This window comes from Pantherophis guttatus, chromosome 2, assembly GCF_059756535.1.
Source record: "Pantherophis guttatus breed Tessera chromosome 2, ASM5975653v1, whole genome shotgun sequence".
Taxonomy (NCBI): Eukaryota; Metazoa; Chordata; class Lepidosauria; order Squamata; family Colubridae; genus Pantherophis; species Pantherophis guttatus.
The window spans coordinates 150,936,331-150,961,516 of NC_142064.1; the positions used below are offsets into that span (position 1 = coordinate 150,936,331).

The window sequence follows — 25,186 nt, forward strand, 5'->3', positions numbered from 1 at the left end:
TTTTTCTGAATAAGGAAACATATTACTAGTCCTCGACTTACAACAACAGTTGAGATCAAAATTTCTGTTGCTAAGCAAGGCAGCTGTCAAGTGGGTTATGCCCCATTTTACAAACTTTTTTTGGCCATAGTTGTTAAATGAATCACTGACATTTAGTGAATAATGTGGTCATTTAGTGTATCTGGTACGCACCCCTCCCCCCTTCATTGACTTTGCTTGTCAGAAGCTGGCTGGAAAGGTTACAAATGGTGATCACATGACCCCAGGATAATGCAACTGTCATGAGTACATGTCAGTTGCCAAGTGCCCAAATTCTGATTGCATGACCATGGGAGTGTTGCAGTAGGTGTAAGAGTGAAAACTGGTTATAAGTCATGTTTTCCAGTGCTGTTGTAACTTCGAGAGGTCACTAAAGAAATAGTTGTAAGTCGAGGAATACCTGTAATAGAATTTAGTGAAAGGGTTTTCTCCAGCTGAAAGAATGAAAAGAAAACAAAGTAATATATGCATCAACTTCTATTGGGAATACGTTTAGAAATCTTAAAGCAGCATTTGATGGAGACTCAGATAGGTAACCTCAGTTCAGGGCAAGTTGTTGAGGCTTCCCTCATTCTGAAAGCCTCTCTTTAAAATGTATCCTTCATCCCTGGCTGTAAAAAAAACCAAAAACTTAGTTCTGGGTCTTGGGAGAATGTGTTGCGTGCACAGTGTTAAAAGTACCAAAGCAAAACACTGGGTTCATTGTGAAACCTTTGGGTGAACAGTAGCAAGACATTCAGGAAGAGAACACCGAAAGGATAGAAGGCTGTAAATCATTAGAATACTGATTGGACTGCTTTACATTTCTGCCAAGGTATTTCAGGAACTGGTATGAAAAAGATGACCCAGCTAGAAGGTGCACAAGAGGAAGGCCAGTCAGGTAACAGGGATGCTTTTGTCTCACCCACCAGAAAAATAGGATGCAATTCACATAACACTATAAAGCAAAACCGCAAACCCACACTTGCCACTTAATGTGGTTCATGATCATTGAAAAGCAATCTGGAAAGGTATAATTGACCTATTTAAAACAAATTGTTCAGTAAATATACCAATTATTTAATATGAATGGACTATGTAATAGTAACGTGTACTTTATATGACTACAATCACAGCTTTGTTTGCTGAATTGGCTCTCCTTTCAGCAATCCCCTCCCCTCAGCCCCCAGACAAAATTGCTGTGTCTGAAACCTTGACCTCCTGCCATTTTTTCCTCTGATTATTTAGCCCAGAGATTCCCTTCTTTCATTTGCCTACAGGCAATCTCTATTAAAAGCCAGAACTTTTTCCCTTGAGGCATCACGCTAAAGTTATTTTTTATTTCTCACTCTGTCAAGATGGAAGGTGCTTGCAAGTTTCTAGGCTGCTTTAGATGCAGCCAGATAACACAGAGAATGATTTTGCTTTGAAAGAAAGTTTGCATAAATTCTCTTATTCAGAAAAATCACATTTTTCTTCCTTCTTAACCTTGCAGTGTGACTTTTGAAATCTAGAGCATCATTTAAAAAATAATAATAATAATAAAATATTTGCATATTGTGGCTGATGGGGAGACATCTGGGACACCACAGCCCAGTTTCTAATGATGGTTTGAGGAGGCTCAAACGTCTATGCAGGGATTGGTAAACTCTGGGGCAGTGGCAAATAGCTCAGGGTCATTTCTACACATGGGGCCATCTGAGATGAGGGACTACTCTACAAAGCATCTCCTCTAGCAAGGCTGAGTGCCAAAGAATTGATGCTTTTGAATTGTGTTGTTGGAAGGAGATTCTTGAGAGTCCCTTGGAATGCAAGGAGACCAAATCAGTCAATTCTGAAATATTTTGGCCACCAAATGAGAAGAGAGGACTTATTGGAAAACTTATTGGAAAATGGAAAAGGGGATGGCAGAGGATAAAATGGTTAGATAGTGTCATCAACACAATGAACATTGTGTTTGAAGAAAGTCTGGAAGACAGTGGAGGATGGGATAAGGGGATAGTGTGCTATGGGACACAGGGTCGGGAAGAACCAAACATGAATTAGTGACTGAATAACAAAAATCTTTTATTAGATTATTATACTCTAAACAGGAATTCTTCTTTTCTACATCAAAATGATGCTTCATTTGTTGGGTTGTCCAAAGATAGTCCTTTATTAGAGCATTAATCCCAGGATTAATTGCTCCTGGGGTGGAAAGCTATGGCAAATCTAGATAGCATACTAAAAAGCAGAGACATCACCCTGCCAACAAAAATGTGTATAGTCAAGGCTAAGGTGTTCCCAGTTGCAATGTATGGCTGTGAAAGTTGGACCATAAGAAAGGCTGAGCGCCAAAGAATTGAGGCCTTTGAACTATGGTGCTGGAGAAGACTTCTACAAGCCCCTTGGACTGCAAGGTGATCAAACCGATCAGTCCTAGAGGAGATCAACCCTGACTGCTCTTTCTAAGTTCAGATCCTGAAGATGAAACTCAAATATTTTTGTCACCTAATGAGAAGGAAGGACTCACTGGAGAAATGCCTAATGCTGGGAAAGACTGAGGGCAAAAGAAGGGGATGACAGAGAATGAGGTGACTGGATGGAGTCACTGAAGCAGTAGGCATGAGCTTAAATGGACTCCAAAGGATGGTAGAGGACAGGAAAGCCTGGAGGAATATTGTCCATGGGGTTGCAATAGGTCAGACACGACTTTGCAACTAACAACAACAATCCCAGGATAGAAAGTTACCTAGTCTTGCTATGGTGGGGTTGTTTATAAGGATCTCTGGAAATAAAAAAAAATATAATCATACCAAGGCTCTTTCAAAACATCAAACTCTGTTGTCTGAGGCAGTTGTTTTACTCTACTTAATGAAGGGGCTGGCTCTTTGTGGATCTTATGGAGATAGTAAGTCCATTTCTGAACCCGTCTCCCTCTCTTTGTAATGAGCCCTCTTGGGCAGTCCAGCTGTGTTTTAAATGAAAAAAAAAAACACTTTGTGGTGCTGCCATGTGACAACTCTGCTCGTACTCATACCTAGAGGATATCCCTGAGACGGATGTCCTTGGAAGAATATTTCCAGCTGGAAAAAGTGATGATAAGATTAGAATGCCATATATATTACCCAAATGAAGACTATTCTTCCTGTTTTTCATTGACACCTTTATTATCCTCCAATCTCATCAAAAGCAAACATTTTAGAAGGGGCAATTTCTCTTCCCCAAGTCTATTTCCTCTGCTTCAGCTCAGCCCCGAGCCAGTCCCAATCTCTCTCTTATAGTGGAAAAATAAATTTTGAACTCAAGGACGCTTTTAATTAGAAGCAGGGGAACTGCCGAGACTTCTCCATTGAGAGTCACATGAAGAATGGGAGCCTCACAAAAAATACACACAGATTATTTTAATTGTCTGCCTCCGAAAAGGCTGGCATGCTGTATATTTTTAGCGCGCCGCATTTCTATATCCTTTTCAAACACTTGCAAGTCACATCCTCTTCTCTAACTGATGCTTGAAGTGTTGCCCAAATACACAATTACAAAGTCAATTAAAACTCAGTCCCTGCTTTATTATTTCAAAAAAAAAAAAAACCAACCCCATACATAGGTTTTAAAAGTAATTCTAAAATACAAACAAAAATTAAAACAGACCCAATTGACCAGAACATGAGAACCAAATTTAGGGGGAGGGAGGGGGCAGGAAAACAATCCATTTAAAAAAAAAAAAAAAACTGTTAAAAGGATTGAGCAAAGCCACAACAGCAATTTAAAATTTTGCTGAAAGTTCAGCATGCAACTTTCTCCTCCACTCTCCTATTATGCTTTTTTCTTCCCTTTTTGGGAATATCTAATACTTAATGCGGAAGCACAGACCTGGATGTCTGCCAGAGGTATTGTGAAGTGCCAGTTTGTCCTAAATGCTCAATGAGCTGTGGGAGCCAAGGTTGCTTAGCACCCCATAGAATTGAGATTGCAAGGAAGAAAGACTAGTTGTACTGTAGCTTTTGGAGATAGGGTGCATACGTAAATAAGGAAATTAAGAAGGACACAAGTTGGTTCCACTTCAGTGAACCTCAGTGGTCGTAGTAGCAGCAGCTTGTGCTGATGGTGCATCTCCCACCTTGGCCAGCCTAACTGGTGAGTGAACTAGGGACCTATATGGTAATAGATGTCTTGAAAAAAACTGGGCTTCGTAGATGTGGGATAAATAAATGTTATATTCTTTTTTCAACTTTGCAAAGAAAGAGCAGGCAAATTGCCCTTATGGGAGGATGTCCAGTACCACTACATAGCAAACTAATGAAGAGGATAAAAAAAAAGGAGAGTAGGACGCTCTACTATAAAACAACTAAGGCCATCCTGTTTAGATTGAAAACTATAGCGAGATCCTAGTTTCATTGACAAAACTGCAAATAACAGAGAAGAATCCATGGGGCAGAAGTTTTGTGTCATGTCCAAAGAGTGAAGCTTTCCACTTGCACCTGATAAAGAGCAGTATACTAAACTTTAGTATACTTTAGTAAACTAAACACCCTTGAGCATTTTTTGGGGCATGTTGCTCCTCAGTAGTCTAAGAGGTGATTCTTGCCCAGAAATCAAATCAAACTGATCTTTATTGGGCTCATTTACCAGAATAAATCTGCAATGAAAGAAATAGTTCCAAATAGAATCTTGGTTGTTTACCTTAGTTGCTATTTTTTTGACCTTAGGGTTTCTGGAAGAGGTAACGGCATTGGTAATAAACACCGAGTAACTTATGTAATCAGAATCTCATTAGTGATGTTCTCTGAGCTTACTTTAATGAAATTGTATCTCGAGAAACACAGATCATGGAATACTTGGAACCGAAAAACTGGGGAAGAAAGCAAACAATCAGCCAGCAAAAAGAAAAAAGAAAAGAAAAAAAAAGATAACATTAGTTTAAAAGTTGCTGTGGGAACAGGGAACTGTAACAGAAAAAGTGATGATTTTTTATTGAGAAAATATAAATGTGCAGTAGCAGTAAGGGGATCAAATCAAAAGACCTACAGAGAGTAAAATTTAGAGACTCTGCTCTTCTCCTGTTTTGCGAAACACCCACATTATGGATATATCCCCACGTTTTTCTCCCTCTTTCAACATTACACTATGGATTTCCTATCATTCTGTAAGCCAGTTTATTAATTGGCGACTTCCATTGGTTCCATCTCCTCTTAATCCTCCAAAACTCTTAGCAGGTATCATAGTCTCTCTTGTACAGTTGTCTCTTCCTCCCCCCCCCCCCCACAGCTCCTAGATCTGCCTGCCTGAACTTGTCCTATGATCTGACCCATGATGAAATAATTATCTTGCTCTAGATGTTTGCTGGAAGACTTTTCAATGTCCTACCTCGATATCGCTTTTAGGTGAATCCTTTAGCTTTCAGACTCATATAGTCTTGTGTTAATTTTGATATAGAGAGTTTCAATAAATACCGAGTAGCTTATATTACCAGATCCTCATGAGTACTGTTCTCTGAGGCCCCTTAATGCTATCTTACTATTTCAGGAAACAGATATTGATTCAGAGCCCAGCAATAGTATTTTCAATTAATGTCTGGGCAAACGTTCTTATTCTTTCCTCCCTTCTACTATGGTTTTCTGCAGACTCAAATGCCTACAGATAAACAAGCATATTGCCCCAAGGCCATAACCGCAACCAACTTGAATTCTAGACAACTAGAAGAAAGAAATGTTTATATGGGATCCCTGGGAGGAAGTAATTGAAGCTGGAGTTTCCAAAACACGCAACTGGTGACTATTGACATTTTAGTAATAAGATGTGGAAAATAGGATTCATATTAATTCCAGCTTTAGATTCCACTAGCTTACGCATATCCGAGAAATTCTGTGAACGTTAACCTGAACCAAATACCTAAATTACATGCTCATGCAAAAGAGGGAAAAAAGAAAACAGAACTTAAATGGTTACATAAATTTTAATGAAGAGTTTTCTAGGATCAAGAAAAACCTGGGTGAAATATGTGACATTAATACTTTCCAGAGACCTTTCTGGATTTTTTTTTTCTTGTTAGAGTAGCTATCAACCAGAAATTATATATTAAGTGCATAAGTTAGGGCAGTCGTGGTGAACCTATGGCAGGTGTGCCAGAGGTGGCACGCATGTGCACCGTCACCCCTGCTCTGTTTCTGGTCTGTGCCGCGCATGCGTGTGCGCCTCCCATCAGCCAGCTGGTCTTTGGGTCTCTACTGTGCATATGCAGGGCATGGACATGCATGCACAGGGTACATGCACATATGTGCCCATGCCTTGCAGTTTGGCCGTGCATGCACACTTTGGGCACTCAGTGCCTAAAAGGTTCGCCATCACTGAGTTAGGGAAAAGTTATGTTTCAATATATGAGACATTGACACAGGCAGAATTTAGGCAGATTCTTCTAGTATCACCTGTTCAGGTTTTTCTCTCTTTGATTCAACAGACCAGCAGATAATTTTTGGTATCTTGAAGGTAAAAAGTTCAAAATTTAGTTTTCTAAAATTTCTACACAAACATTTGTTCATATCTTATGCCTTTTCCCTAATATCTTTATTTTCAATACTTTTCTCCACATGCCTTTTAATCTGCAATTTTAATGTAGTCATTCTATTTTTTTTTTCATAATCAGTAAGCAGCAACAAAAACTTAGAGAAACACAAAAAATAGAAAGACAATTACGTATCAACATGTGCTTTAGTATAGGAAATGCAAATTAAGCTAGAGTGCGTTAAACTATCTGTTCATTTTGTTTGGTTTTAAGTCAATATTTTAATATTATTTAGTAAAGAAGATGGAAAAAAAAACTGTTGTTTAGGAATAGGCAAATCTGTCCATTTGGTAAGCTTCCTATATTTGGATTTTTAAAAACCTCATATTATTTTCTTCCCTTTTCCAAAGAAATGTTATACTTCCTGTTAATTCTGCTCTAAAGCAAGATGAACATATTTTTCAGCTTTCTCAATTAATAGATACAGCTTTTTCCAAAATGAAATACTATATTATTGTGTAATGAGTCTGATAAGAAAAAAGAAGTGGCAACTGTAATCAGAACATCAAGAATGTTGATGATGATAAGGATACAACCTGCAAGGGAGATTAGTTTATAGCAGGTATTCTGGAAGAGGGAATCTGCATACACATTTCACACAATGTGTAGTTCACCTATCAATATTGTGATCAATGCATAGCCAGGGAATTGCAAAGATACATTAATTTCTAAATACAGAAACTTACCCCTTAATTTCTTTTTCTCTGTAAAGGACCCAGGAAGAAAGAGTAGAGTGGAGGAGGAAAAATATTAAAATGTTTAATAATGATTTCTGAGTTTTTTGAAGAAAAGAAGAATCTTAATGATGACATACTGTTTAGACCAGAAGTGTCAAGCTTGATTTCATTGAGGGCCGCATCAGGGTTGTCTTTGACCTCGGGGGTGTGGGGGTGTGTGTGTGGCCAGGGGGGGCATGGCTAGCTCAATGTCACTGGTGTCTAGCTCAATGTCACTGGTGTCAGGGGTGTCTGTGCTAGCCCAAGTGCTGTGCCGGCAGAACCAGGCTCCTGAGCTCCATTTTCCGCTGTAACTACCTCCTGCATCCCTCTTGCCAGCGAAAACAGAGCTCTGGAGGGCCAAGGGCAAAGGCATCGTGGGTCGGTCCTTCGCTGTTTCCAGGACGGCCCCCTGGGCCAGATCTAAGCACCCACAGGGTGGATCCAGCCCCCAGGCCTTGAGTTTGACACCCCTGGTTTAGACTAAAGGCATCCCATAGTTCTTAAGACTTTCCTATTCCATCAAGCTGGCCTGGCCTAAATCTTCTCCCCTTTTTAAATGAAAATTTTTAAATGTAAATTTTAATTTGTTTTAAATTATGGGGTATTTTAAATTCCGCCAAATTATTTAATTCGTTTTTAATTCATTTTAAATTTTTGTATTTATGTGTTTTATCTCGTGGCTGTTCACCGCCCTGAGTCCTTCGGGAGAAGGGCGGTATAGAAATTTAATAAAAATAAATAAATAAATAAATAAATAAATAAATAAATAAATAAATAAATAAATAAAATAATACACATGGTTTTTCAAACTGAACCTGACTTCCAATCCTAACCAGGTTGTAGGTTCACCTACTTCATTAGGCTCTACTACTGAAAATATATTTTGTGGATAGCTTTGTAGGCCTTAAATATCCTCTTCCTCCTTTCTTCTCTCCCCGCCCCCCATATTATTAACTATCTATGAAAGAATGTAAAAAACACATGATACAAATGGAAGAATTAGCTACAGGTAGTGAAATGCTAGTGGATAAAAAACAATCTGAAATATAACATATTCCAATGCATCATTAGAAGCTTCTGATATTATAAGATCATATCAATTTTTCTGTTCTTTTTCTTATCAATAGCCTGGAAAATGGCTGGCTGGTTCAATTGAGGTGGCGCTTATAATTAATTCATCATAGGCAGTTACAGGTAAACTTCTGATTCCCTTTTCAGAAGAATGACTAAATTATGCCTCCTACAGAATAACTTTGCATGCAAAAAATAAGATTTAATTTTAAGTGGAAACCATTCTCAAATTATTATTTATAGAATTGTGTCGCATCCAAAACTGAATTTTAGAGTTCATCTCTTAGTTTAAAGTACATGTATAGTATTACTTTACCATTACCATTACTTTACTTTACTATTTACAATCTTTCTAGCAATTTGAACTAGGTTAACCAAGCACTTTTTTTTGCTTAAAGTTCAACCTGCTGTGTTCCAAATGCAGTACTTCAATGGGAAGCAGGAGTCAGTAAACTTGAATCTAATCTCTGGATAAATATGTTTACCTACTAGTGAAAACTGTATCACAACCCTAGTGGATTGACCCATCTAATACTGGCAGAGAACTAGAAATCTTCTTGAGAAATAGCAGTCTAAAGAAATGGAACATCTATGGTTTTCCAGTGATGCCATCCTAACCATAGAGTCAGATCAAAATACATCAGTACCAAGGGAGAAGATCTTAGACATAGAAAGTCAAACAGAAAATGCTGCTATCTCTCCTTATATGATTGCAAATAACCAAAGTTTAGTGCTGAAATCATCCTCAAGTTTTTTTATCATATCACAGATTTCCCCATCCAGGAGAGCTTCATCGAGTGGTGAAATGCTATTGGTTGGCACAGGTTCGGGCAAACCGGTAGTGATAAAAACAGCTACTGATTCGTCCGAACCGGTATTTCCGACTATCAGCTGTGCCGAGCGATTGCTATAAAGCAGTATAAAATTGCTATAAAGCAGGAAATCCTGCATTTGATGCACACTTTGCATGTACACACAGCATGCATTTCTCATGCACTTCACATGTGCGCACAGCGTGCTTTTAGCACACACTGCGCATGTGTGGGCAGCGAACTGGTGGCAAACCGGGGAGGATTTCACCACTGGCTTCATCTGTAGCTGAATTTAATGCTGTCCCCTCAGCTTCTCCTGGGAGGGAAAAGCAGAAAAACCCCATATGAAACCCAATACTGCCCCTGTGATATGAGTGCCATAGAAAGCATGTTCTTCGGCATTGCCTGTTCTATGGGGACTTTCCCACTAGTTCACTACACTCTTTTCTTTAAATTCATAGGGCACTATGATGATTTTTATTTGCACTATATTTTGAATAATCAAGATGATTTTATTTGTCTAAAACAGCAAAAAAAAAAAAAAAAAATGCTACCTGGTCAGGACTGAGGTCTTTTCTAATAAAATGCATAAATAAAATCCTTGCAGCCATTAACATATAATAAATCTCCACTTTCATTGTTAAATACAATCTGATAATACAGTGTTCATACCTTATCTAATTCAGTAAGTCCAATCAGGTGAAAGCAATGACCCTACAGTGGCCTTGAATCTGTTCTCTGAAGGAACCTTTCAAAGAACACCTTCTGTCAAATCTCCATGGCCAAATACCACCTTCTGCTCCTGCTGTTCCTGCTATAGGATCTGGTTTAAGTTGGATGGATTAAATGTCATTGCAAGCTGTTCCACTATGGATGACAACACCGTTGCATGATATTCAAGGCTTTTAGAGCAGCCTTTCATGCAGAGATGTTTATGTCTGTCTCCCAATTTTTTTAATAATTTTGTATTGACGTAGCAAGGCATAGAGGCTGTGTTCCAAGTGTGATTTTGCTCCTACCAAATATAAATACCAACTATCAATGTTTCTAAATGTCACTAGTGCACAGTGATCTCTTTTTAAAGCTGGGAAAATTAGACAAAGGCTTTGCGATGAAGAGAGGAGAAAGAGGTTTTCTAATAAGACTTTTTCCGAGATCTCCTACTATTGTGATTGTTATTTTATGCCATCAAAATATATTTTCGTTTCCTCCTCTCTATCCATCTTATACTGGAATTCCCCACTAAGGTGCTCTCATGGATGGAAAGAAAAACTTGTAAGGTAGACATTTGTGAGCACATGATGAGAGCCAGGGAAAACCACCTGCATTTTCTACAAATTTGTCAATGTGACAGTATACATTTGTATGTGCTCCCATTTCTTTAATGTATACTGTGATGATATTCAGCTGGAGAGTACCTGGATCAGAGGTGGGTTTCAGCAGGTTCTGACCAGTTCTGGGGAACCGGTAGCAGAAATTTTGAGTAGTTCAGAGAACCAGTAGTAAAAATTCTGACTGGCCCCTCCCCATCTATTCTCTGCCTCCCAAGTCCCAGCTGATCGGGAGGAAATGGAGATTTTACAGTATCCTTCCCCTGCCATGCCCACCAAGCCACGCCCACCAAGCCATGCCACGCCCACCAAGCCACACCCACAGAACCGGTAGTAAAAAATTTTGAAACCCACCACTGACCTGGATATATACATATTAAAATGGCACAAGAGAAATTTTAGGTTTTCCTAAAATTTGTCAAATATTGCAAACTGATGGGATTCAGATGCCTGACCAGATTTCCCAGGGAAAAGGACTTAGGATCAAAGCAGAAAACTCAGGGAAAATAGCTATTCGTGTTCTAATTGCAGTGAAAAGGGCACTGTTCTAATTATTAGGAAAGAGCCTGTATAATGTTACCATGAAATTCCATGATATAACCACAGATGGTATATTATAGGCACTGGAAAAAAATATCATGAAGCATATTGATAATATGCTGAAAAAGTTGGATCTCTTTCCCTAATTGAAAATTACGCCAAACGAGGAATATTTTCATTCATAGAAAAAGATAACTATAGGGTAAAACAGAAGCTTTTATATATTCGCATCATATATCCTTAATAGACAGTTAATTATAATAACTTAATAGACAGCAGACAGTTCCCCTCCTCCCCCGAAGTTTTAGAAGTTTGGATTTTCCAGGAATACACAAAATCAAATTTGTATGCAGTCAACAAAGACGTTTGGAGCAAGGTTTGTTTCAAAAAAAGAAACAAGGGGGAAACAAGGGGGGGGGGAGAGAGAAAGAGAGAAGGGTGTTGAAATATTTGGAGCCACCATGTTTTTAAGTGGTGACAATGCTTTAACTAGAAGATTGTTTCCATTCATAGCCAGATGAAAGTCAGATGGTTCAAATGGTTATTATTTGATTGGTTTATTCATGGCTTCTCTGGTTGCAGCTTTCCAACTGTATGAGCATCAGTGTCCATAGGAAAAATTTCCAAAACTGAATGTAATGCTATATTCCAAGACAATTAACAGCAGAAGGAAACAGTGGACTTCCAGGAAGGAAAATTAAGATTAAGCATGAAGAGAAACTTTGTTGATAAAAAGCTTAGCCAGAGCAACATTAACAAGGGAAGTTGTGAAGATGGAACACATCTGCAAAAGAATCTTTAGATAAGGGTGGAGACTGCATTCCTTTAAGGCTAATATTTCAAGGACATTTGCTAGTGACGAACCTCACAAATTCTTTTTCCTTTCTTTAAGATCACCATACCCTCTTTTCCATTTCCTTTCTTCAGATAGCTTTTATGAAAGATGGTTAAGAATTGCCTAAAGTTGAGATAATTAATTTGCAATGCATTTTCCTAATTCTATTATCTATGGCTGACTAAGCCGCACTTCTGCCATTATCTTCATAGGTTAGTTATCTATTTGGTGATACAACTGTGTGAAGAATCTCCTATGTACATTGTATGGGGAAATATACAATGTATATAGTATTTATATAATGAGTGGCTTTATGGAACAAATATCATGAGCTCTCTTTTTAACTATAGTCATTAAACTGGGAATTAACTGAAAAACTTCATAGCATATTTCATTGCTCTGTTAAGGTAGTTTACAGCAAGAATCAAATTAAAGATAATTTACTAAACAATGCAAGGAGGAGAAAAAAATCACAAGGGTTAATTCTTAACCCCCCCACCCCAATCTTTCCCAAATAAATGCTACTAAATATTCTCCCAATGAAAGAACTAAACATTAAAAATTGACACCCACTATTTTAAGGTTGTCTTTGCACTAATCAAATGGTGTTTTCTGTGAACTGCTAAGAACATGAATGGGCTAAACTGGATTAAAAGTTTCAAAATTCTAAATTTATTAGAAGAGGAAAGGGTGGCAGAGCATCTACTCTTAAAAGAATTAAACTAATCATATTGTTATCTAAATAAACCACCTGAAAAAAGAATTCCCCGTTAATGAAGGATTCCATGCAAAAATTCTACACCAGTTTCAAAGTACTCCTGGGGGTGTAGGGAATGGAAATGATAGTGGAGTACTCAAAGTGTAAAAACTCTTTGAATCGGTGCATTTAGTTTCACAGATAATTATATTAATCAGAAAATTGCATGCAAGTGGTTATTTAGGGTTTTGGCAGTGGAAGCATTTTTTCCCCTGTAAAAATAGCAATAGCAATAGCACTTAGACTTGTATATTGCTTTATAGTGCTTTACAGCCCTCTCTAAGCAGTTTTACAGAGTCAGCCCCAATAATCTGGGTCCTCATTTTTCTGATCTCGGAAGGATGGAAGCAGTGGTGAAATCTGAACTAGTTTGCTACCGGTTTGCTGACCACGCATGTGTGCTGTGTGCCAAGCGTGCGCTGTGCACGTGCATGCGCACCAAACACACACTGCATGCGTGTACACAGTGCGCAGTACACGCCAAAAGGAGGCTTGGGAAGGTAAGTACAACAGCGAGGGGGGGGGGAATCAGCTGTGCAATGCCATTTAGCTTTGCTTGACAGCAGGATTTCTTGCTTTTTAGCAAAGCTAAACTGCATGGCACAGCTGATCCCCGCTCACTGTTCTATGTACCTTCTGAAGCCTCCTTTTGGTGCGTGCTGCGCATAAGTGCATGTGCAGTATGCGCCAAAAGGAGGCTTGGGAAGGTAAGTAGAACTGCGAGGGGGGGATCCGCTGTGCCACGCAGTTTAGCTTTGCTAGAAAGCAGGATTTCCTGGTTTCTAGCAAAGCTAAATCACGCGGCACAGCTGATTGTCGGAAATATCTGTTTGGAGGAACCAGTAGCTTTTTTTTACTACTGGTTTGCCCGAACTGGTTGTTTTTATCACTACTGGTTCGCCTGAACCAAGCAAACCGGTAGCATTTCACCCCTGGATGGAAGGCTGAGTCAACCGTGAGCCCGTGGGACATGGACTGCCAAACTGCTGGCCATCAGCAGTCTGCAGAAGTAGCCTGCAGTACTGCAGTCTAACCACTGCGCCACCACAGCTCAAAAATAAGAGTAACACTCTTCCTTGTCTGAAAGTTATTGGGAAGAAGTGCTTCAGAACTTGTGCAAGCACAGCATTTCTGTTATTCATTAAAGCAACCTGTCTTTTTATGATCTTATATGTAAGCCTGAAAAATAGTTGTGGCTGCTTTAAGAGTCATATTAACTTAAGTGAGTCAACTCCTAACAGCAAGCAAAAGCCTTTTAAAAGGTTTTTCAGAGCTTGTATGAGGCTCTTCAAAAAGTATAAGGCTCATCTTGAAGCTGACTGGACATGAGGTAGTAGTACACTGTATGCTATTTGCAATCTATCCTGCATTCAACAAAATAAAATAAAGCAAAACAAAACAAAACAAAACAGAGACAAGAGTTTACAATCTCCTTCAGAAGGCATTTTGAAGATAAAAATCACTTGTCTTTATGCCAACAGCCATGCATTTTGAGAAAGATCACACTGAAGTGTCTCATCTGGTGCAATTACCTAAGAACAATTACCTAATTTGTGAGGTCTGAGAATGTAGGAAAGGTGACTGCCTAGCTTATTGTATGTTGTCTTGATGTCAGCCTGTCTTAACTTATGTTAGCTGAGTAGATTCAGACAACATTGACTATATTGTTACATCATTCATTGATATTCCCAGCCTTAAATAAAACTATGGAATGTCTACAACTACCCTGTTTCCCTGAAAATAAGACATCCCCTGATAATAAGCCCAATCGGGGTTTTGAGCGCATGCGCTTAAATAAGCCTCCCCCTGAAAATAAGCCCTCCCCTGATAGATAACCACTTGTTGAAGAGAAACAAAGGGGATATGGCTTTATTGATCCTTGTTTTTAAATCTCTTGGGAACTTTTGGTTCTATTGCCCATATATTCCTGGCCCACCTTTGTGTGTTTGAATTGGGGACATGGTGTTGCGGTGATTCTGCTTCCTGAGGTCAGCCTCAGAGATTAGCCCTGAATGATTGTGTTTTTGACCTTAGTGCTATGTTGTATGGCAGGGGTGTCAAACTCTCGGCCCGTGGGCCAGATGTGTCACACACTGGCCATGCCCAGTTTCACGAAGCGGAAAAAAGTCAGGATACGTCATGTGACAATTTGAGACCCCTGTTGTATGGAGATGTTTCATATATTGTATAATATTGTATATATTGTATAAAAACAGGACATCACATGTATTACATTGACAGCAACAGAGTTGGGCCAGAAGATAAAGTGCCATTATATAGGGAAATGGAGAGATAGGAAATATTTATTTTATTTATTTTTGTTTCCATCCAAAATACTGCTTAGTAGGTAGCTATTCCTTGATCTAACTTTTAACTGACCAGAACCATCTACAGTATGTCTAATATGCTTGAAGTTCAATTTATCAGCAATCTTGAGAACTCTAGGTCTCAATTCATCTGACCCTTGAGTTTTTAAACTCATTTAGAGTAAATAGTTATTTCATAAACTTGTTCCATACTGGTTAATATCAAGCTTCTTGTGCCTTCTTCAAGCCTCTGAAGAAGAAAGTTGTCAGTAAGACAAATCAGGAATTTCCCATTTAACAGAGTTTATCTCTCACAGATGGCAAAGTAATTAAAGTTCCCCATCAGTGATACATCATGTTCTTTGAAAGATCTTCAGTTTACTTTTGGAAAATATTATTCACATTTATTCCATGGTTGAACAAACAATAGTTTGCATTCCCTCCTCTGCTAGTTTTTGTTATTGTGAACCACCAGTGCTCTAAGATGGGCAGCCATACAAAACTGAAACTAATTTGGATACTATCTGCAGCATCACTAAGTTTGTTCCTTTGGATTTTTGAGCTGGTGTGGAGAGTTTTAGTGAAGAGTATACCTTCTTTTCCCCTACTATTACTTCTTCTCCTTTTGAACAAAATGAATTCTTCAATGTTCTTTATTCACAGGAGTTATTCCACCAAGTTTCTCACATCTTATGAAAGAATATTTGCCTTTCTCTACTAAGAGTCCAAACTCAACTTGTATTTGTCTCATAATCTGAGCATTATAGGATGGAGCACAAACTTTATAAGGCACATTTTTTTACTTTTTTACTGAGTAGCTAATAGGCCCCATTACTGCAATACCTTTCTTCTTTAGACAGTATAGAAAACCAGACCATTTAATATGACCAACATGCACTTGCTTATACTAATAACAGCTCTGTAGAAAACAGGCTTTTTTCACTGAAGGCCAGTCTTTCTACCAGGAAATGTAAATCTTAAAAAGGTGTAAGATATTTATTATGGGTTTTCAAAAGCTGCTTTATGTATTTTTCTTATTTATAATTGTTAATCATTCTTGTAGATATCATGGGCTATTCAGGTTACCAAAGCACTGTACTTTAGTAGTGATCTTAAATTGAGTTATAGTGAGTTATATTATTCATGTTTATAATAATTAACACTGTATTATTTTGTATCCTACCAAGCTGTAAGCATATGACAAATAAAACTACTATTTTAATTCCCTATCATTGGTTGGTAGAGGTGAATCAGAGCAGGTATCTATGGTGTCCAGCAATCCATTTTTAGGACTAGATACTAAAAGCTTCTCAACCAGATGAGGTAATTCTGCTAAATGCTTATTTGATGGGGCAGTATTAACAGCAAAATATACAGTTGCCTTTTTTCTCCTGACCTAACAGCATATTAATGTGCTTTTATCCATGCTAAGATATCCAACTTATTGCTCTAGCTGTCACCTGGTGAACTTCATTATCTGTATCACATCTGAAAACCAAACTTTTCTTGGAAAGTAATAGTGACAATAATTAAGCAACTGAACCAACAATACATCTCATTAGACTATGACAGGGGTGTCAAACTCACGTCGTCATGGCGGTGTCACGTGACGTATTGGGACATTTTCCCCCTTCGCTAAACCGGGCATGGGCATGGCCAGCGTGTAACGCATCCAGCCCACAGGCCGGAAGTTTGACAGCCCTGGACAATCTCATAGGAGAAATAGGGTCTCAACTGAATTGTCTGATATCTTGCTTGGGGTCCAGCCTTACCCAGATTCTTTAGATTCCATCAGTTTCTGGGAACAGATGATAAGGGGCTTCTTTAGGTAAGATGTGTCATGAAAATACTCTGCTGCTCAGATCTCAAATTATTTTTCCTCTCTCTCTTTAAGGTACATTTAAAGATACAGAAAGATGTTCTACATCTTTCACATGCTGAGTTCATTGAGGAGAGAGATGTGAGTGGCCACTATGTTACTCAAGTAGTATTTGAGTTACAAATGTCATGGAGGCTACCCATCATGGTCATAGCTCGTGATGGTCATAAATGCCCCACAGTAACAGAGTGCCAAAATGTGGTCACGAGACAAACCAGCAGAACTTTGAATCTCAATTGTAAGTGCAGGCCTCAGGTAGGTCTACTGGAATTCTGAACAGTCACTAGGAGACTAGTCATAAATCGAGGACTATCTGTACATATATCAGTTCATCACAAAGTCCTGGAAGCCATGCTGAAGTCTGCGATTTGGGTGGCTGAAATGATGAGCCGTTTCCAAGTCAAAGAACTTTATTCTTGGCACTATATTTCATTTTCAAGAACTTTGTGAGTGCTACAGGTAAGGTGATTTCTATCCAGAATACGGGTGCTGAAGAACTGGCTAAAGGCAGCCCTCATTTGTAAGATATGGAATGGATCTCTTGCCAGATGCCAGAGTTGGCCTATCTCCTGAGAATACAACTCCTAGTTGTTTTCCTATGAATCCACACCTGTGAGAAATGTTGCGTTCTAGCCACTGAGAAGATTTTCAGTTATACAATGCAAATCACATTCTTATTTATATGAGATAGCTCTTGAAAATGCAATGAAAGTGGGAAGGGGTGCTTAAAGCCACAGCTACATCAAGTCTATGAAAATTTCCAATAACTGCATTCCAGAAGTATTTTTGGAACCACGAATGTTATGTTGTTGTTGTTTTAATGAAGGCCACATTCTGAGGATATGTCACCATATGTCACATTCGTTTTTGTCCCGGAAAAGAAAAGGAAAGTATGCTAGATTTTTAAGTGTTTTGGAAAAGTGTATTCGCACAGCTGACATTATTGTTCATATGGCTAAGGAATTCTTGATCTTTAACACATCCTGAATGAGATGGGCTACACTCCGTGGGGCAGATATTTCACAATGAAAAGCAGCAGTGTGGAGGGCAGCATTCATTGTTTTACTAACCTTTTTGGTAACTCTAAATTTGTAATCTCTGCTTGTAAAAGTTATGTGTGGAAGAAGTATAATGCAGAGGGTGGTTGGGGTGGGGTGAGGAGGAAAAAAATTATGAATGTATCACTGAAGTAGGAAACTTTATGTCTAACAATTGTTTTGAGTTGACGTTTCCATCATTCTCACCACATGAATTCTTAGGTCAGATAGATAACTTTCTCTTGCTACTAAAAAATAAAGTAAAGGTAAAGGTAAAGGTAAAGTAGCACAGCAAATAGATGATACTAAAAAGATACAGGGCTGAAGTAACAGAACTGATTATACTACTTCAGACTACAAGTTATATAGCCAGGTAGCAAGCAACAAAATTATCTACAAATATAAAGTAAATGTCTAATGGGAAAAACATGGAAATGATGCAAACATCTTCTTGACATTTTCTATCATATTTGTGAACAGAGAAATTGGAGAAACTATATTAACTTAATTTGTTTTTGCTACATTATAGCAATCAGATTGCACTTAGTATATTGGGGTGAAACACAATGGCTCACCCTCATCTTTTTAAGTATCAAGGATACCTTTTATTGTAATCTAAATGTTAAGACTTAAAATAAACCCAAGAGTTCCTCATGTGAGTCTTCTATTATCAAAGCCAGAGATCAAGTGAAACTGTAAATTAATTTTGGGTGAACAGCCACATAAGAAAAGTAGTCACACTATTGTCTAAAATATGCATTGGTTTTAAAATTTAAACAATAGGTATTTTTGCTTTGTAGATATTTGGGGGAAATCTAATACTTTTATGAGAGATTTAGACATAGTTTTTCATTGGAGGTGCCAAAAGCATGAAACGCTGACAGGGGTAAAATGCATCTCAGTAGGTGGCAGCACCTGTATGAACTTTCCTAGGTTCAGAAGGGAAGCTAAGTTGGACCTGTTTTATATCTATTTATTTTACAATATTTGCAAAACTCCCAGCCAATTAAGAATCTAGGAAAGGAACAACAAAACATGGATAAAACCCCACTGAGTAGTAAAAATCATGATGTCCATACATATAAATGGTGGATACCTACAAATAATTTGATCTAATGGTACATTGAAATAATTGTTTTTTCAATACTTTGCAAAAGGCAAGGAGATAGGGAAAGCCAGTTCCATCACCTAGAAGCTACAATGGAAAATGTTTGCTGTCTAGACCACTCACCATATACTTCTCATTGGGAGAGATCTTTGGACATTAACACCTGAAATCTCTAGGAAATAGTAGGGCTAGACTCGGGAGTTGGAAACACATCCCAGAGAAGTCCATACAGTTGCCAGGGGAATGACCTGACTTTATCCGCAGAATTGTTGTCAAGCACAGGTTGAAGGATACTTTGACCATGAGCACTGACTCAGCATCTCAGTCAGTTAACATATCAGGTTAAAGATAAGATAAAATAAGATCAGATGGAAAGGAAAAGATACATTTAATGATCCACATAATTACAGCCGCCAGACTGGCATACACACAGTACTGGAAAGAGAAAACTCAACCACCAGAAGAGCTCATAATTAGGAAAATATTGGAGTGCGCAGAGATGACTAAATTAACTCATGAATTAAATGATGATGAGAAGTCAGTTTATTATACTATGTGGGAAAGGTGGTACAAGTGGATGCATGATAAAATGAAAGAAAGATTTAAAGGTGTGTTAAATAATGGTTAAAAGTGATCTGAAATATTACCAAGCATTATTTATGTAAATAGTTAAAACACTGCACATCCGATACTAACTGAAAATGCTATTACATCTATGTTTTTTATGTTTTTGTTTGTATGTTTGTCTTTTCTTTTTGTTCTGTTTGTAAAAATCTCAATAAAGTTTCTATAAAAAAAAAGATAAAATAAGATCAAGAGGGACAGAAGTTGAATAAATCATTATCACTGGAAAAGGGCGTTCCATTGAAAACTGTATATTGAGTTAAGGGGGCAACATAAAAACAATCTATTTATTGTTTCAATCTCCCATTTAAGTTAATAAGGATTCCATGTATGGCTTCAAAATGTAACTGGGGCCCAATTGAAAATCTCAAGCCTTTGTTCTTTTTTCTTTCCCCTCAGGTTATAAATGAAAAGAGAGGGACAGATCAACAGATGAATGAATGTGTCTCCTAAACTAATTTCACAATACCGACTCGAAGCATGGCGGAGCACACCGATAAACTTATCAGCATGGAAGCAAATAAACTCAAACATTCACAGAGTTACCAGGAAACCACATCAGTGGGGATTAAAAGAATGCAAAAGCGATTCCTTCAGAAAGATGGAAGTTGCAATGTTTACTTCAAACATATCTTCGGGGAGTGGGAGAGCTATGTGGCTGATATTTTCACCACACTGGTAGATATTAAATGGCGCCATATGTTTGTGATCTTTTCCTTATCTTACATCCTATCCTGGTTATTGTTTGGCTTAGTGTTTTGGCTCATTGCACTCCAGCATGGAGACTTATTGCCAGAAGAAGAAGTCACCCCCTGTATAGAGAATGTCAATAGTTTCACAGGGGCCTTCTTATTTTCTCTGGAAACCCAAACCACCATAGGCTATGGATCTCGCTGTGTGACCGATGAGTGTTCTGCAGCAATCCTGACAGTTGTCCTACAATCTGTGTTAGGCTGCATCATTGACACATTCATTATTGGAGCTGCCTTAGCAAAAATGGCCACTGCCCGAAAGCGAGCCCAGACCATCCGCTTTAGCTACTACGCAACAGTTGGCTTACGGGATGGGAAACTCTGTCTGATGTGGCGGATAGGTGATTTTCGACCTAATCATATGGTAGAAGGAACCGTAAGAGCTCAGCTCTTGAGGTATGTGGAAGACAGGGTGGGCAGAATGATATTGGAGTACAAAGACTTAAAACTGCTAAATGATCAGATCATTCTTGCCACTCCAGTGACCATAGTCCATGAAATTAACCAGGATAGTCCACTGTACGATTTTGACAGGAAAACTCTGGCTAAGGACAATTTTGAGATCCTGGTTACGTTTGTTTACACTGGAGATTCAACAGGAACATCACATCAGTCAAGGAGTTCCTACGTGCCTAGAGAAATCCTCTGGGGACACAGATTCAATGATGTTCTGCAACTGAAGAAAAAATACTACAAAGTCAACTGCCTGCAATTTGAAGAAACCACTGAGGTTTACGCTCCTTATTGTAGTGCCAAGCATTTGGATAAAAAGGAACTAGAATACACAAGTTGTGATAAGACAACAAATGGAGAATCAGAAATCTCCTCTTCCTCTTCCTCCTCCTCTTCTTCCTGCTCCTCAGGAATCAGAATCAGATCATTTAGTGCTGATGCTTTAATTATTCATTCTGAGGTTTCTGGAGAATCAGTCAAAATTTCCAGTCCAATGGAGCTGCCATACGACAGAGCTCTGGCGACATTAAGCAGAATTTCAATGGAATCCCAGATTTAGCAATCAATGACTTTTGCAGAACTGTACAGCTAACAATAACAGCTATCAAGCGCACAAAATTCACTTAAATTCTAGTGGGTTGGATCCTCAAAAGAAAGAAGAGACTGACAAAATGTTAAGATTGCACTCTGACATTCCTTTTAATATATCACTAGCTGTTAATAGTTACCTTTTTCACAAATTATTAAATTCTGCATAGTGACACTGAAAGTTATTTATTGAAAATTCAAACTTGTTATCCCTGAATTTGCAGAGATAATTATTTGAAATATTAATCACATTAGTCTACAATTTAGACATATTTTGGAATTGATCCAGGTTTATATAATTTTTGGAGATTGACAAGATAGTTTCAAAATTGGTTATTGGTATCTTGCAGCACAACTAATCTTTGTCTCTTTGTAAATTGTTAAGACTTTTCTTCAATGTATGCATTTTTTTCTTGTTTAAAATTACAAATTAAAAAAATGTCTTTTTTTGGAAATGAAAATACTAAGGTTACGTATAAACTATGAGGAGAAAAATACTGATTTCACAGAGAAATGAAAACAAGTAACTAATTTTGCCAAAAGCACCTTATTTATTGCACTTTACATTAATAACTTAACTGTTACTGATCTGATGTGGTGATATAAGGTCAAATATATTCAAGTGTACATTTGTAGTATTTTCAAACAGCGGTTTTTAAATCATTTAATATTTCTGTACAGAAAATGTTAAAAGTTATTTCTGCCTATCTGAGGAAAACAGAATTTTATAATGTACAGTAATGCTAAGCCTGATTTTTTAAATTAATATATAAACATTTTCTCCTCAGTAGTTGTGACCATCTATTATTTCACTTTTTATTTTTAAATACTCAACTAGACCAGGGCATTTTGTTTTCTTTTTCTATTTTGCAACCTCAACAAGTGATCTGTAAACCAGACAAACCAGTTCTTTTAAGTGTAGGTTGATGGCTCTTAATTCTCACTACAAGCATCCTTAAACTTGCTCTTGAAAACCTGGCTTCTGACAAGCCTTCATTAGTTAACTAGTTTGCTGAGGAATTAAAACATACTTACTTAGCTACAACTGTGTATTTTCCAATCAGTAGGTCACTGATTTTTCTGGGCAAACATCAGATGTGATATTGGAGGCACATGTGAAGAACTGTTTATGAGTATCCTATCCTTAAAAGTTGTTAAACTGTGGGTGGAAAACTGAAAATGTAGACTACTGATACCCTTTGCAAGTGTTATGGATTTTATTTTCTTTTAATTGAAAATAATAGCTATTGTGAAATGAGAAAAAAAAATCAGCACTAATTTATTCTTAGATGATTAGTTTCACTGAACATATTGATGGAATTGAGCTTTTGAATAAAATAGACATATTAATGGGTCGGTTGTACTTATTTTATTACTTCTTAGTTACAAGAAAAAAAAACCCTGAAACATTATAAATCTATCAGCATGATCTCAGGGGTTTGTACAAAAATGAGACTTGTGGGATATATAGTAATTGGTTCATGGTTTGTCTTTATCTGATACAAACAGAAGGAAAATACAGTGTGTACATAATGCCTAAAAATTACTTGGGAAGAGCATTATCTATAATTAATAGAAAAATCTAAATTAAGTGGTGTCTTTAGTGTCCTTAAAGAAAGAACTTCATGCTTCTTTAATGCAAGAAAATACACAAACCAACATCACATTTCAAGGTGCAGTTGGGAAAGATAAAGGTAAAAGAGTCATTTAGGTGAGATGAATGATGTAGGAATGGAATGAATGAATGGCTGCTATGCCATTAGCTGTGCAAGTGATTTCCAATATTCTGCAAAATATCAAGATTTTTAGAATACTTGATAGAAAGTATAACTTTTTATCATTCTTTAAGAGGGGGAAGGCATAAGACCATTTGTTTTCACTACAGTAGGTTGATATTGCCAATCCTGTGGAAACGGTTAAGTGTTCAGTAACCATAAGACCACATAAAGAATTGGTAAATGTGAAAGTGCTCCTGGGAAGAATGCTGTCTGAAATGAAGTTGAATCCATATGGAGGTTTCAAAATCCTACAATGTCTCTCCTAAATCATAGCTCAGGTTCCACTTCTAGAGATGGAATATTATATCATATAGTATCAGATGAACAGCTCCTTAGCAAAGTTCTGGAAGGGATATGAGAGCAGGGAAAAACAGACTCTAATGCCAGCAGATTGTCCTCAATCTTATAATGATGATGTAAAACTAAACCTGTGCTCGATATTTTGGGAGGCAGCTTTCTTTTCAGCTTCAAGTGGTTTACTATAACTAGAAGTGTCAGGTATTTGACCAGGAATCCTTGAATAAGGGAAACAGCTCTGCTTCCATTCTTGCCTGGGGAGTTGAGCTGGACACAAGCCAGTTCAAGTGGGCAGTCAGACCCAGTTCTGTTTACATCCTTTTTCTGTCTGTACATAATAGTGGTGGTAGTTAGAAGGACATCAATAACTGGAAGTATATAAACAGGTAGTAATATTGCTCTTTAGTTCTGATGGTTCCCAGATTTAAAAAAAAACAAACAGTGGGTACTTAAGTACGCTGGTAAAGTGATTTTCATTTTCGAAAGATGTGCCAGATAAGAGGAAAAAGTCCATTGTGCGTCACCAGAAGTTGCTATTATCTCATTCTGAGTCCAAGCTTATTATCTTTCACAGAGGAGAAAGCACATAATATGGTAACTGGATACCAAAACAGTCAGGCATGTCCACTCTTTTCTCAAATGTTTTAAATTCATCAAGGTTCCTGGGAATTTTTTTTTAATGTTATTCTCCAAGAAATGCTAGCAAGGGGTGGGTGGGTGTACTTATAATCCCTAAATACAGCCTGCATTATTTAAATATATCTGAATATTTGGATTAAAACCTTTCTCCCCACAAAGCTGATACCGGTTGAGCATTTCAGAATAGAATCCACAGGCTGCACTGAAAGTTGAGCTTCCTCCAACCTCTTTTGGATAGTTTCTGCAAAGGAACTCTAGCTCCTTGAAGACCTGAATAAACTCTCTTCTTCTAAATAAAAAATGAAATTAAGCACAAGCCAACCTGGCTGTCACTTCTTGACAAAAATGAGCTCCAGAGATAAAGCTTCACTCGCACCCCATTTATCCCTGTAGTTTTAAATATATTGCAAGAGGTCCAGAGCTGTGCATCATTAATGTAGCTGTGTTTTTATTCATTATAGTTCACTTGCCATCTTACCTAAGACTTGGTTTTTATCCTGGAACTCTTCCAAAGGGATGTAATGCAAACAAATAGCCAAATGCTGAACCCCGTTCTCTTGCCGTCTCCTGTGGTGGAATATTTGGGGTCATCAGGCTGCCACCTTGTGGCTCAAACAAATACAGGTTTTAATGGGTGAGGAACTGTAGCATGTCATGCGTAAGGAAGCATTGCTGGGAAGCGCTTGCAAGTGGAAAAAGTGTCTCACTGCATTTCTCGCTTCTTATTTTGCAGAATATTACACATACTGAAAATGCCATTTAAACAACAACAACAGAAGCTTTGGTCACATGATATAAAAAAGATGTTGAGATGCTGAAAGAGTGCAGAGAGAATGCAACAAAGATCATTAAGGGGCTGGAGGCTAAAACATATGATGAACGGTTGCAAAAACTGGGTATGACTAGTCTTAACAAAGAGAAAGACTACTGGTGACATAATAGTAGTCTTCCAGTATTTGAGGGGCTGTCACAGAGAAGAGGGAGTCAATCCAAAGCAATTTATGAAGGAGAGATTGAAGTCAGAACTAAGGAGACATTTCCTGATGGTAAGAACAATCAATCAGTGGAATGGCTCACCTCCAGAAGTTGTGGATACTCCAT

The 25,186-nt window shown here is 37.9% G+C and overlaps 1 protein-coding gene across 4 annotated transcripts in view; it reads left to right on the forward strand.

The window, feature by feature from the left end:
- KCNJ16 (potassium inwardly rectifying channel subfamily J member 16) overlaps positions 1-22,725 on the forward strand; it is a 46,495-nt gene extending 23,770 nt beyond the window's left edge. For 2 of the 4 annotated variants that reach the window (XM_034412713.3, XM_034412712.3), the window contains exon 2: positions 19,978-21,445. In XM_034412713.3, coding sequence (XP_034268604.2) covers positions 20,059-21,342 — 1,284 coding nt within the window. In that variant the 5' untranslated portion in view covers positions 19,978-20,058 and the 3' untranslated portion in view covers positions 21,343-21,445. Of the gene's footprint in view, positions 1-3,965; positions 4,135-19,977 lie in introns of those variants that run through there. The other 2 variants (XM_034412709.3, XM_034412710.3) reach the window with 2 other exon arrangements.
- Positions 22,726-25,186: the final 2,461 nt, after the last annotated feature.